Source organism: Canis aureus, chromosome 1 (genome assembly GCF_053574225.1).
Source record: "Canis aureus isolate CA01 chromosome 1, VMU_Caureus_v.1.0, whole genome shotgun sequence".
NCBI lineage: Eukaryota > Metazoa > Chordata > Mammalia > Carnivora > Canidae > Canis > Canis aureus.
Window position 1 is genome coordinate 29,354,840 of NC_135611.1, and position 15,248 is coordinate 29,370,087.

The window sequence follows — 15,248 nt, forward strand, 5'->3', positions numbered from 1 at the left end:
TAATCTGTTTTCTGATACAATGTTCACAAGTAGGTAAGCCTTGACTTGTCAATCACTTAAAAAGAGTTGGGTAAAACCTAGAACACAGAAAAAATAGTTAAAGGATGACCTTCCAGTCTTACTCCACTTCTGAATCACCCAGTCAGCTATACATCAATGCTCTTTGCATTTAGCCCTTTTCATTTTTAGCAATAATCAACTCATAATTTTCAATACTGTCATGGCCCCAGTAATTGGACTAAAAATATTCTAAATCAAAAATTCCAAGTGACTGATTTGGATTACAGCTAATCAATTACAGCTCTAACAAGCTATTTGCCTTCCAAAGACTTGATATATATCATAAAGAAAATGGCATAAGTCTTAAAAAACAAAAAGTCTGATAACTACATTCCTATCACATCACTGAGGAAATGAAGCAATATGCAGTATTTCTTTTTAATTATCACTGGTAACTTTAGGTGATAACAAACAATTTAATAAAGCAAGCACCTGAGAGTTAAAAGGTAGCTCTTAATCTTAAGTAACCCAGAGAACCAGGAAAAAAGTTCAGTTTCAGGCAGCACAGCATTCCTGACAAGAGATCCAGATTCTCTATACTTCTATAAGCAGAAACCTTGCTTTCAGAAGCTAGCTAATCTACTTGTCAGGGCACTTAGGTAGCTCAAGCAATAAAGGTTAAGCATCCAACTCTTGATTTTAGCTCAGGTCATGATCTCAGGGTCAAGAGATTGAGCCTGGTGTGGGGCTCCATGCTCAGCAGCAAGTCTGCCTCAGATTCTCTTTCCCTCTCTGCCCTTCCCCCAACTCGTGCACACATGCTTTCTCTCAAAAAAATAAAACATCTCTTTAAAAAAAGAAAATCTAAAAAAAATAAAAAGAAAAAAAAGAAAAAAAGAAAACCTAATTGTCAAATATTAACTCATTGAGTTAATATAAGTCTATACACCTATGGCTCTGGTTCTATCCTCTAAATATGGAACATGCTAAAATGGTATGGCTGGACAAAGTAATATAAAAGGTTCTTCCTGGGCCTAGAGAATTTCAATTTCAATTTCAACTCTATTTCCTCTTTTAAGGGAAACCCCTTTAACTACTTGAGGACTGCTATCAAGGACCCATCTCTCTCATCATTGCTCTATACTATAGTAAATAAACCTTCTCCATCAAGAACCCATCTCAGTGACCATTTCTCTAAACATTCCTTTTCCAACTATTGACATGACACTATCTTAGACCTCAGGCTCCTGGTTCACCTTCCTTTAAACATACTCTTTACTCTTAAAAACATGGTACTCCAGGGCAGCCCAGGTGGCTCAGCGGTTTAGCACCGCCTTCAGCCCAGGGTGTGATCCTGGAGACCCAGGTTCGAGTCCCACGTCGGGCTCCCTGCAAGGAGCCTGCTTCTCCCTGTGTCTCTGCCTCTCTCTCTCTCTCTCTGTGTGCCTCTCATGAATAAATAAGTCTTTAAAAAAAATAAAAATATATTTTAAAAAACATGGTACTCCAAAACAATACATAAGAGTGACAAGAGCCATGTATAAAAATATAAGTGATCTAACTCTTCTGTTCACTGCAATCTGAAATCTCTTCCATTCATATTTTAAGGCAGCTTAGACTGTATTAGGTTTTAGCAGCAGCCATAAAATAAATTGGCTTATATCAATCAAATCTCTATATGTACACAATTATATCATGCTTTTATTATACATTCAGTATACATGTATGTATAAATTCATACATTTATTTCATATTTATAGTATGTATGCCATACATGATGCACAATGCTAAGCGCTAAACATTTATTCTGGGAAAGGAAGACATTTAAATCAAGTAAGCTGCTAGCCTCAAAGAATGCTATATTCAATGAGGACCAAAAAAATAAGTTTAGAATTTTTGGTTAATGTTTAAGATTTGAAGACAGGTAAGTGAACAAGGGGTAGGCAAAAGGGGTAGACAAAAGACCAGCTCATGTTGTTCATCCTAACAGTTTAGCAATGGGAAGACACTGAAGGGTTTTAGCTTAAAACGACATTAATTTTACAAATGGAAAACATCCCACAGATGGCAACTAAAGGTTGAAATTAAAAGGTCAAGGAGTTCAAGTTAGAGTTTACTGACTGCAGCAGTTGAAGTATCTTCACCACAGTATTATATGGGTCAAAAGCAGACAATACTTTGATTCTGATATATGAGTATCATCACTAAATGTATGCACAGACTATAACTACATATAACATTAACCAGTTAAGTGTTGTCTTTTATTGTAACTTTCTTATCATGCTTACACTTGGTGATGATATTCAATTTCTTTCAAAAAATTCAAAGTATACTTAACACTTCCCTCAAGGCAGCTTTAGAAGTACCCCAATAAAAAATTTAGTTTTCTCTTTTTGGTACATTATTATGACCTTCTATAGTCAAGGGCTAGATAAGGTTAACAAGTAAACAACTATTTTGGAGGATGAGAATGGTATTCTTTTTTTGTTGCTTTATACATTCCCTGAAATTCGCCATGACTATGATAGTACCACAAAGTTAATCATTGCAAAATACACAGGTCCTGCTGTGAATTTAAGTCCTTCCATGCCACCTAATTTTAAGGTGTACTTAATTATCATCCACTTTTACTAAAAGGGATGCTCACCAAGAAGCGGGCAAAGCCAAAAGATTACTACTAAGAAAAATCAGATTCTGATTCTTAGAAGAAGAGCATTAAAATCCACTTGCCCAACCCTCTTCTACTTGCAAGAATCAAGATTATCTTCCATATTTTACGGGTGATATAAAATCAGTTCACTGTGGTAAACCATCTAAAATGTCTGCCAGAAAAATATTTTTCTTATGCAGAGATTATAATTAAGGCACATTACTTGAGATTTTTTTTCATAGTAGTGGTAAAACACCATCCTAACACCTGCATTCCTTTTTTAATCAGTAGGATCCATTTTTAAGATCTAGAGTATTAGGTTACATAATAGAGAACTAGAAGACTTAAATGTATGTACAACTTTGGCTTTGCTTGCATGGTCAACACATACTAATCATTACTGAATGTTTCAGAAGCATGAGAAACAGCTCATAAATCTATACAATCTCTAAGGCTCTTGAGGAAGACAATGGAATATAACTACTTTCCATATATTCCTGGATTCTAAGAAATTGATAACAAATCTTGTTGACTTGGGGTCCCTGGATGGTGCAGCGGTTTAGCGCCTGCCTTTGGCCCAGGGCGCGATCCTGGAGACCCGGAATGGAATCCCACGTCAGGCTCCCGGTGCATGGAGCCTGCTTCTCCCTCTGCCTATGTCTCTGCCTCTGTGTGTGTGTGTGACTATCATAAATAAATAAAAATTAAAAAAAAATAAAGTTAAAAAAAATCTTGTTGACTTAAAACTCATTAGCATACACTCTTAATTTGTAATATCAACCTCAGTGAACTGAACATTTAGAAATTAGATCCTTAACATTCAGATTTAACAATGGTTTCAACTACTTGAAACCCCAAATATATGGTAACATAATATTCTAAAATTTTGTCGAAGGACATATCAGGATCTACTATTCAGAGTAGACTAAGTCTAGTCAACTAAAATCCCAGGATAATTTGTCCCGGGACAAATTAGACAATTTTCAAATTTTATTTCTCCAACTGCCTTCCCTATTTAGCAACTTCAAAAACTGAAACAGGTCTCTCTACTTCTGTGTGAAAGGAATACTGTTCCACATAGAAACAAAGTACTCCCAAAAGGATTCCAATTGAAACCCAAAGAGAAAAAGAAAAAAAAAAAACTACATTAAGCCATAGAGCAAAAAAAGTTAAAGGTCCCTAATAAATAAGCATACTTTATTTAATGTAGGAAAGTGATATATAACATTAAAATAATCTACCATGGTTAACACAAAAAATATGTGTTTGTCACATATTTCTGCTCTTGTTTAAAGTTGACAAAAATGGTCCATTTTATGTTTCAAATAATTTCTAAGAGGGGCATGGTAAGAATTATACCAGATCTTACTCAAAATGAACAAGTCTAACAAACAAAAACCCAATCTCTTTTTAGTTAATGAAAACTAGTTTTTTAAAAGAAGAGAAATAATACTGATTCTTTGTAATATTATGGCTAAGAAATTCCTGTATTAACACAAGAACTGGAGGACTAGACTAGAAACCTCGAATTTCTGTATTCTCTAATAATAGCTTGGAATCATCTACCACAAAATGTCCCATTTCCAGGAAAAACAAAAAAATAAATGGGATTTGAGGAGTTTTATAAAGTATTTATCAACCCCCCAAAAAGCCACAACATACTAGTAACTTTAGCAAGAGGAGATGGTATTCTAAACTCTATGAATAGGCCATAGAAATCAGTTGTATAGAACAGACACAAAAATAGTCCCAAAATCAGGTAAACAAACAACAGCTATTACCACTTATGACATTTTATTGGCATATGACAATTTACAAGGGTCCCTGTTGCAATTTACATCACACTGAGTAAGAATCGTTTAGCCATCTACATTCATTCGTATTGGGTAATATTTTTACTCAAATTATAATTCCCAACACTTGATTTTAACTGTGACAAAAGGGAACAAATAGTAATTCCTTAAAGTCAAATTCAACTGGAAAAGCATATTTTGCTATTTTATATTAAAATTCCTAGGATGTTGAAAGGCATACACACCTAAGGACTGAGTCATGGCCTTCTTAAACAGCTTTCTTAATTCTTTCTGGAAATATCCTTTGGTTCATTTTTATTTTCCTTCTCTGGGCAAAAGGAAGTCTGTTAATGCAGGTATTAAAGAGTTATTTTCTGGCATTTGTTAACAAATATCCTTATCAAGAGGAACCATTCAGCTTTATAACACGTTGTGAGGTGTGGAGTTAAATTGTGGCTTAAAAAAAACACAACAAAGTCTTTCATATGCTTGGCTCTGAAAAAGAAAACATCCACAATAGCATCCTATTGCAGAGTTCTATCACCCTTCCTACTAAATTCTGGTATAATCCTTTTCTCAATTTTGTTTAATAGAAGTAACCAAATTAATAGAAGTATTTATTTAGGTTAAAAGCAATGCATTTGCATTTAAAATGTAACTTGCTGATAGGACTTAAGGAGCTTTATTCCCACTCTCTATTAAATAATTTCTCGGCAAATTCCTGTTCTCCTATTGTCTTAAGTGGAAAAACAAAACTGCACATTTACAGTCATGCACAGACTCAGTATCTAACCAAATAATAACTGTTAAAATAAAAGCTAAATTTACTTGTATAAAATAAAATGGTTGTGAAAAGTCTCCTGGTGTTGAAGATTAAATCCATGTTGCTTTTTAGCATGTGATTAAGTATTATTCTGACTAGGAAAATATTAGCTGTGTCCTGATTAATGCAATTACAAACTTGCTTTGACAGTATTTCCTCTGCTCTGTAACAATTTCAGAAAAGTCAAAATAGGAGAAATCATGCAATCACTAAGGATCCTAGGGCCATACATTACATATACTGGAATTTTGTTTTCGTATTTTTCCTTCTTACAGTTCTTAGCAAATGCCCTTGGCTGCAATCAAGGTGCTAGCAGCACTGCAAATCAGCAAGTGAGAATGAAAGATTCATGTACTTAAGATCTCTGAAAGTTTACATTAACAGAATAAGCATTACCTCCTTTTAATGCAAACATATACAACTAATTTTGTTGCTGAATTAACAAATAAAATTTAACTACTTTTATATATGCTCATAGAGCAGACAAACTTAACAGGGAAAATGACTATTTTGGATTTTCATCTTAGCTAACAGCATAAACATAAAGGTAATTCACATCTGAAAGATTATCTACCTGAAGAATAGAACCTTTGGGAAGAAAAAAGAAAAAGCCATTTTATAGACTGCAACTGAAATAGGGAAAAAAGTAAAACCAAGTTAGACCAATGCTGCAACAAACTTCCTGTCAAAACTTTTTATTGAAAAACAAGTTACTTAAAATACTACTAATTAACAGTATGTTTTATTTCCCTATTTTTCCTTATAGTTAGACTACAAACTAATGTTACAGCTGTCCAGAAGCTCAAATAAATATGTTTAAGATATGAAATCAGGTACATCTTTCTAATACATCAAGTTATTCTGCAGGATAATCCTCTTCCATACCAAGACCAGGATTATAGGTTTTGTTCTGTTTCATTTTTTTAAAGTAATACGTTTGGTAGGAATGGATTTTTAATTGCATTATCACAGACCAGTTCCTCTGTCAAAAAGATTAGCTAATATCTAAGACCATGACTCAAACTTTCAAATAAAAAATAGAAAGGAACATTGAATTTTGAGCCCAAAAAGTAAAGGATCCTAAGAATGGTTTTTATAGGCCACTGCTTAATTTCAATTAGAAAAAAAAATTCTCATACTTTTGGATCTTTAAATAGCTTTTACATTTTAGCTATTGGTAAAGCTTTTTTTCTGTTCTTAAACATCTGCTGACATGTTAAACTAGTTTAGTTTACCAAAGTAAAAACCTTTTCTGTGGTACACCTCAAAAGTTAGTCACCCTACAACGTAGTGTGTTTGAATTAAGGAGAATGTTAAACAGATGTATACAGTTAAAATAATTAGTGTGGTCTCTATAAACAACCTCTGTTCAGGGATTCGTATGTAGAGCTAACGTTTACTTCAGAAGAAACATTAACAAACAGGGAAGGAAGAGAATCAGAACTTTCACAGAGCTGTACTTGACCATATCTTATAGACAAAGCGAATTACAATGCATGTAACAAAAACAGTAAAAGTATTTTTTAAAAGTTGATAGTTACAAATATGGTACGTAACAAGTTTCTACTTTATTTCAGTACAATTTTCAACATACAGTCTACTATTTTTCAAGATATTTGAAGACTTAAAACAAAATTTCTATTGACTACTTGCAAACAGTAAAATTTAAGTAAAATGCTTACATTCTTATTTGAAAACAAAAATCAGGTAAAAAATGGTGGGTGCAAGTTCTGCTCTCTGTTGCAATCTCACTTCAGATTTACTATTCCTAAAAAAACAAAGAGGAAAAAAAGGATTAGCAAAAACGTGGAGAATGAAAATGATCCATAATAATCATTGTCCCTAAACAGGAAATAATTAACTAATTGGCCCACCAAACTATACTGAAGAAAATGTGTCAGAATCACTAACAAGTTGAAATTTGTACCTTTTCTTCTTTGCGTCTGTCCTTCTTTTCTTCATTATTTTCCATGGTCTCTTCTTCATCTTCAACAATCCCGTCCCCTTGGTATTTGTCATGAGTCCATTTTGGACTGCTACCTGATTTTTTGAAGTTAAAGCGCCCTCTGCCACGTTGAAAAGTACCACGACCTCTTCCTCTTTTGGCCCAATAATCCACACCATCATCTCTGTCATCATGCTACAGAGAGGTTAAAAACAATCATCACTAAAATGTCTTTCAAAAAAAATGATCATATTCCCCAATCATATGTCATGGTACAAAACTTTGGAAGACTAGGGTTATGTGAGATTGGTAACGTTCTAAAACACATTAAAACAAAGCCAATAACACTGAGGTTTTGGCAAAAATATATTCCATTATGAAAGCAAATAATTACATCTTACTGCTGTATAATAAGCACTGAGAGTTGTCCAATTTTTTGGACAATCTCAACTGCTAAATTACTGTCAACTTTCAAAATTTTGACTTTTTTGCAAAATTTCCATTATTTTAAATGTAAGTCCACTTGTTAATATACTGCATGTCAATGAGGTAAAATAACCAATAATTTTCCCAAAAAATTACTAGTCATAAAGACATTACAAAGTCATAAAAATATAACACTATAAAATTTATTAAGTGGCATGAATTATACCTTACATACAGGAACAGATTTTAAAATCCCCACTGAGACTTAAAACTAAATCAATGTATATTACACATCAATTTTCTAGGCTAGAGAATTTCACATGCCAATTCATGAGAGCATGGTCCCTAGAGTGATATCTCAACTTCTTTCTTCTTCACCAACATTAACTACTGCAGCTTTTTATTACTTTTAATTAGTTATTATTTTAGCCTTAACTTTTCATTAACTATATCCAAATACAGATATTCCCCAAATTACAAACTGCTCCATTAATCAAAATAATCTGCAAACTTGAAAAGCACTTTACTTTGTGGATAAGTGGATGAGTACCACACCCGAAAACAAAAAAGCCAACATTCTCCTGTAATTTAATTAATTGCTGACCACCTCAAACTTAAAGTCTCAAGTTTGTCACCTATAAAAAATGGAAAATAAGGCAAGATAATGTCCCTTAATGAGACAATAAGTATAACGTAAACAATGTTGCATAATCTATGCAACACCTGACCAGCTATCCAAAAGTCACTAAACAAAATTTTCAAGTATTACATGATATAAGCACCTTTTCCAAAACACAAAATGTGCCTTTGTGCATAATTCATGTAATACACATCACCCTCCTGGCATGAATTACAAAGCTCAGTTCCGCAAGTAACACACCATGCAGAAAAGCAGTTACCAATTTCTATTCATCTATCTTTACAAAACCAATGAAAAAGGACTAGCTAGAGTTTGTCTGTCTCCATAAAAATGAATTTAGGAACTGTCAAAGTGTAGATTACAGAACGTCACAAAGTTTAATTAGAAACCTGAAATAAAATATTTTAAAATACTCTGCCACTCGAAATGATACCCACACAACTACATAATTTCAGACTCCCTTTTGGTATCAGAACAACCAATTCTAGAGTTTGTGGCATTTACACAGCATTCCATGCATTTGCGGGAAGCACATAGGTAAACAAAAGCTCTGTGGCTTTGCTTCCTCATTTTAAAAATGGGAGATAGCCATGAAGGAACACAGATATCTGGAATAATTGCCCAGCCCAGTGTATGACAAGCAAGTACTCAAAACAGTGGTAATAATGTTTACTAAGAGTAAGACACTGTTCTAAGCACTTACCATGTATTTATACTCATCTAACCCTAAAATACTGTTAACTAATCCCCCTTTAGATATAAAGCAAGCACAGAGAAACTAAGTTACTTGCCAAGGCCACAAAGCTAGTCCTTTACACTACTCTTTAGGATTATCACCCATAGAATACATTTTCCAAATATCTTGGTGGCAGTAAATGATTACCATATAAGGCAGCTAAGTTCCAGAAATAGAAAAAAGAGGCAAAGCCAACACTAGAGTTAAACTAGCCATTATCCTTAAATATCCAATGATCTGAAACCATATAAAGAAAACAGCAGCTAAATTATACTGTATCTCTCAGAAGATATCCTGGCAGCTATGGAAATAACACTCTGATACTAAGCATAGTGAGATCATAGTATCTTAATCCTCAAATTCTAATTTCTGAGATTTTAGTCCTGCCTACAATTTTTAAAAATTAATTACTTCATATGATAAAGGGTCAGAGAAGTGAGGTAGTTATAATGCACAAAACAAAGGAGGTCATATTAGAACAAGACCTTCTGGGGGCAGCTGAGTGGCTCAGTTAGTTAAGCGTCTGACTTTTGATTTTGGCTCAGGTCGTGATCTCAGAGTCCTCCATCTGGCCCAGCGCTCAGTGGGGAGTTTGATCAAGATTCTCTCTCCCCCCAGCCACCCCTCTCCTCTCATCTGTGCCCTCCCTTTGTTCTCTCAAATAAATAATCTTTAAAAAAAAAAAAAAAAAAGACCTTTTGAATCCGCTTCTCTCTTCTCCACAGAATGATCAAGTTTCAAAAGGTTAACTGATCAAACCTCCTACCTTCTACCCTAAAGCTCCTTCCCCACCATGGATTTTTCTCTTCCTCAGAAGACATCAACTCAACACTGAGAACCTATCCCACTTTAGTACTTTCCACTTGTTCCAACTCTTCACATATCCACCCCTCCACAGAATTTCAGGTTCTAAGACAGACTATCTTTCCTGGAGTACTTATTATTAAAAACATTACCAAATCTTTGCATATATCCAAGTTGAAAGATGAGAAATTTCAGAAAAGAACAAATGTTACTATTATTCAATATTGGAGAAGGAACGATAGAGTGCTTTCAGAACTCTGACTCTGGAGCCCAAGGCATGGGTTCAAATTCAAAGTTCTACTAGCCATATAACTTTGGTCAAGCTGCTCAATCTCTGTAATCCAGTGTTTTTCTTCTGTAAAAGTGGAATAAAGGACTCATCTCAAAATGATTTTTTATACTCATGAATTAAGCTTATATTTGTAAAACACTTAGACACCTAGCACAGTACATATGCTCAATAAATGTTATTAGAAGTTCCATGTCAATTATTCTGAAAGAACCTAAGGGAACATCTACAGGTTTTCAAACTCATTTCTTCTGAATATTTTTTTTGCATGAATGTTTTTATTTATATTTATATTCTCAACAGTAGCTATCTATAAAATACCTTTGCAAAAGTAAAATCTTTTAAATTTTAAATATCCATGTAGAACTCAGAGCTGTCATTTAAACAGTTTATTAATTAAGAACCAAAATAATTAACTGTGGGAACTGATAAGAAAAAATGATTAATATTTTAATTTTACTTCTAATGAACAGTCTCTGACAAATGCATGTTTTATATAGAAATGAAGGTTTTTAAGATCTAGCCCAGAATAGCAACATATAAAGAGGTTACTACTTATAAGTTGCTAAATTCTTAAAATAACTCACATTCTTCTTCTTAATCAGTAAAACTACCACCTAAATGCCAAACTGAAATGTTCCAATGTAAGATAAAAATTACACTACCAGATTCTGAAAAAATGCCATTAAAAAAAAATGTAGGTCTCACCTTAATTTAGTATTTGAAAACATTCAAAATACTAAGTAATTACCATCTATCTAATTCACCTTTCATTTCCCTCTTAACTTTCTGACTTTTAAAACTTAAGTCTACTTCTCTGGCATTCTTTTTTAAATGAATAGTGTGCATTTTTATTATCGCTAACTCCTCACCTCACCTTTCACAGAAGGGCCTTTTTCTCTGACTAGGTGATTTTATCAAGGCTTTTAATTGTGTTCTTGAAGATCAGGGCTCCTAAATTTTTTTCTCTATAGATCTGCCTTAGCAACAATACATTGCATTATCTGCACTTAATTTCTCCTAAGCACTTGAAGAACAGAACACTTAATTTTCTCCTCAAATTGGATTCTTACCCCTGTATCCCCTATCTTAGATCCCTTCATCTCACTACCAACACCCAACTAGAGGGTCCTTGAGTTAAGTCCTCATAAATGTTAACTTTTTTAGTATCTAACCCCTTAGTTCTGATATTCAAAAACTCTCAGATCTATACAACCATGGTTTTTCTAAACTCTGGTTAAGATCCAAATTTACTAAAATATTATACTCTTCCACAACTTGGCTCCTACTTTTTTCTTAATTTTACCAAACTTACACCAACCATGTAGCCACAGAGTTCTATCTCAGATGTTTTACTCCTGCAATCTGTAGTACACCTGGCCTTTCTTTTACGCTCAAGATTCAAGCCCAGTTCCTCTATATAGGGTCTCCTTATCAATCTCTCCTTTGAAACAACCCTCCATTTCCTGCTTGGGAGGAAATCCACCACATGTATTTAGAATTTATTTGCTCCAGCCAAGAACTAAAATATTTGTTTTTTGCATTCATAGTACCTAACATAAACAAAACAGCAGTCTGTAAATACATAAAGTCTTAGATCAAAAAGCAGAACTTTTAAACTTTCCTATGACTGAATAAAATGTCTTTCACGGTCCACACAGCCAACTCAAGCAATTCAAACAAGCATAAATTTCCCCTTATAGGAGCATATATTGCATAAACATTATGCATAATACGCTTTAAAATTTTTGTCAGACTTTGGTCATTAAAGTACCCAAGACTGTCATACAGAAATTAATTTTTGATTGCCCATTCTTCAAACAATAAAGATCTACTTCAGCATATAGCTCTTTCTAATCAGATAGGTTTTAGGAATTCAGATGTATTCAAATATATTCATAAAAAAGGAAAATAAAAGACAATTCTGTAAATCTAGTATTATTTTCCTTCTTGCTTCTGCAAAACAACTAATCCTCAGAACCAGTCTCTGAAACATGACTTCTCTGAAAAGCTGTAAGAATAAATACTTCTGGTAATAGCTTTGGTATTTTCCTAAGTGTCTATAATGCTGAACCCTTTTCTCCCATATCAAACTGCAGAAAATTTCCACCATTAATTACGCTAGAAACTCTTTCAGGACCCGTCTCCTCTACCTCCATTTGTTAGAAAACTACTTCAAAGGGAATTGTATCATAAAGAAGCACCAAATTAGTGTTGCTAGCAACTTTTCCATGTGATTTTTCATCTTTTATTCCAATGGAAGTAATCATAATCAGCCTTCCTGAGATCCTTAATTGTGTTACTGTGAAAGAATTTTCTTTGTCCTTCATTTAAACAGACAGCTGTGATGATGGAAGTTAATCTTAATGAAAAGTTTCTATAACTGTTGTCTTATAGACAGATATGAAACATACGTTAATGTTCTATTCTGAATATGGCTATCAAATCAGGTACATTTTCAGTTTACCCTGATCAGCCTATAGGTGCTATCAATGAAGTATAAACAGGACCAAAGGGACCCACATTTTCAAAACTTCGAATCATCTGGGTAATGAATTTTAAAAGGTTTCCTGCATTATGGTGAAAACTTCTCATAGTAGTGGATACCTGTACTCAAATGTATTCACCCAGTATGCTTTGAAAATTAATGCAAACCAAATAAACACAGATTTCTAACACCCACCAAGAAGTACTTCTTGCTCTTTGGGGTATATTCTGGATCCCATTCCTCTTCCTTCGGTCTCTTTTGAAAAGTAGTATTTGAGTTGTTTGGACCAGTATTTGTCCCAGCAAAAACTCCTCTGGCTCTTCCTCTGCCTCTAATTCGAAACTGATTAACATTAACAAAGTTGTTTAGTAATGCAATCAAAAGGTATTTAGTTACATGCAAACTCTAATTTTACTGCAGTAACAAAAAACATATTCCCTAATTTCCTTCCTAAATCTCTAATTTCATAGCCACTGAGGATGGAAAGGGTGGCTATTTTATATTACAGGCAAAAAAAAATCTGCCTACTGAAAGTTGAATAGGTTAAGAAGAAATGCAGTCAATCTAAATATTAATATACTGACTACAGTTTCATGGCATGGACTAGTATTTTTAAATAATGAAGTTGGGTTCTTTTCCCTTTTTACTAGCCAAAAGAGTTGTCTAATTCTTTGAATTATCAAAGGAGTCCCAAGTGTTCAACTACACCTATTACCATTTAAGCAAACCTCTTCTCTTTCCCAAATAATCTAATTAATAAAACCCTACTAATAATTGAATACTCGCTTACGGGTGGAATCTGAATATAGAAATTGAAGAGTCAAGAAGATGCACTACTATGAAGTCATTAAACTAATAATTACAAAAATTTATGCAAATATGGGGATAATATGTGTGCTATGTAGAATAAAAAGAAAAGTTACATGATTTCTATGATTATACACATATAAACAATTACTGGAAAGCAAAACAGGCAAGGTACAAATCGTTGTAATACAGAGATTAGGGTGTTTCTTTTTTTTAACGTTTTAAGGTATTTTTTCAAAAATTAAGTGATTAAAGAACTGGATTTCAATCACTAACTTTACTTGACTCTTGGGTCTTTATATACTAGGTAGTTATTGTTTCCGAAATTTAAAAAGTATATAATTTATATATAGGTGTGTGTTTTTTTTATTAGACAAAAACACTTATTTTTACTCTGTATATAAAGAAAGCATCATCCCAGCTCCAGCCCCTCCTCCCAACTCCTAAATGCATTTCTTAATGAAGATAAATACCATTTCACTTTCCAAGACTATTTCTGACTGTAGGAGTAATGACTCACAACAGGGTCTAAATCACGTATTTTTAACTTTCCTTATGCACAGTGCTCTAAAGTTCTACCAATAATCAAGGTATTTCTATTACTTACAAAGGTTCCTCGTGGTCGGCTAACTCCTCCAAAGCCTGAGTATTCTTTCAGTTCATGGTGAGTTTTAAATTCTTCTTCTCTTTCCTTCTTACTCTCCTTTTCTTCTCGAGAACTGGGAGAAGAAGGTGATGCTGAAGAGGATGAAGATCGAGAATGATCTTGCTCTCTACTTTTATGTTTACTGCAAAATAAACAAAGAAAACAAAAAAATATGTGCTATTTTAAAAAAGATAAAGACCCTGTTGAATCTTATAATAAAAGGGATATTTTCAAGTCAAAAAAAAAAAACAAACTATCCCCTATTAAAATTATCATATAACTAAAACAATTGGGTGTTAAAATTTGACACAGTCTGTTTCCAATCTCCTTCAGTTATTTTTTTTTACATGACTAATGAAAAACATGCTATGTGGCCTGCTAGTTAAAAACTAGCAGTCTGGAAACTTCAAGAATAAGGTTCAGTTCTTCAATATTTTTAACTTTTTTGATGTAGTTATTTTAGGAAAGAAAAGAAGAGTAGGAAAAAGTAAGAATGTTCTTAAGGCCAAGTTTCAAAATGACTGCAGTTTGTACACCCTGGGTGAGAAGAGTTGGTACAATTTGGGCCATAACTCCATTATAGAAATAAAAAGCAATATGACATACAAATACCAGTCATAAGTTAAAAAAAACACGAGTAAAATCCACCATTTACCTAATGAATACCAAGAAAACGATTATCTATGATACTGAGTATTCCTACTATTTATTTGACTCTATGATGATCAATTTTAACATGGTTCTAATGCAACACCCGAAAAGGTCATACCTGAGATAACTCTTACCACTGCTAACAGTATCCATGGAAACATTACTTTGAAAGATTAATACACATTGCTATTTCATAAAAACTAGTCCTTCCTCCCCCCCATCTTCCCATGTTAAACCACTAGATATCAGTTTAAAATTCTTGTACTCTGGGTGTTATGAGTTGAAAAAGTGCGGAATCAAGCATAACGAACCAAAGTTCTTACACAAACTGTTTCTAGAAATGCACTGCATTGAAGTCCAACCTCCTGATGTAGCCTGGATAATAGGACACATTAATTTGTCATTTTTTTTTTCAGTGTTAGCTTGCTATTCCAAAGTTTTTGTCCTCATCCACCATAAGCCGTGTAAAAGACAAATACATTTTTGCTGTAAAACAAATAATTTTAATTGTTTAAATTTAAACATTCGATTACACAGTCAAAATTGAAAG

The 15,248-nt window shown here is 33.4% G+C and overlaps 1 protein-coding gene across 5 annotated transcripts in view; it reads right to left on the reverse strand.

Annotated features, from left to right (window-relative positions):
- Positions 1–4,427: 4,427 nt before the first annotated feature.
- Positions 4,428–15,248, reverse strand: part of BCLAF1 (BCL2 associated transcription factor 1) — a 29,538-nt gene continuing 18,717 nt past the window's right edge. For 2 of the 5 annotated variants that reach the window (XM_077894277.1, XM_077894276.1), the window contains exons 10-13: positions 14,009–14,189; positions 12,790–12,936; positions 7,194–7,406; positions 4,428–7,034 (exon numbers count right to left, since the gene is read on the reverse strand). In XM_077894277.1, coding sequence (XP_077750403.1) covers positions 7,029–7,034; positions 7,194–7,406; positions 12,790–12,936; positions 14,009–14,189 — 547 coding nt within the window. In that variant the 3' untranslated portion in view covers positions 4,428–7,028. Of the gene's footprint in view, positions 7,035–7,193; positions 7,407–12,789; positions 12,937–14,008; positions 14,190–15,021; positions 15,185–15,248 lie in introns of those variants that run through there. The other 3 variants (XM_077894279.1, XM_077894278.1, XR_013377260.1) reach the window with 2 other exon arrangements.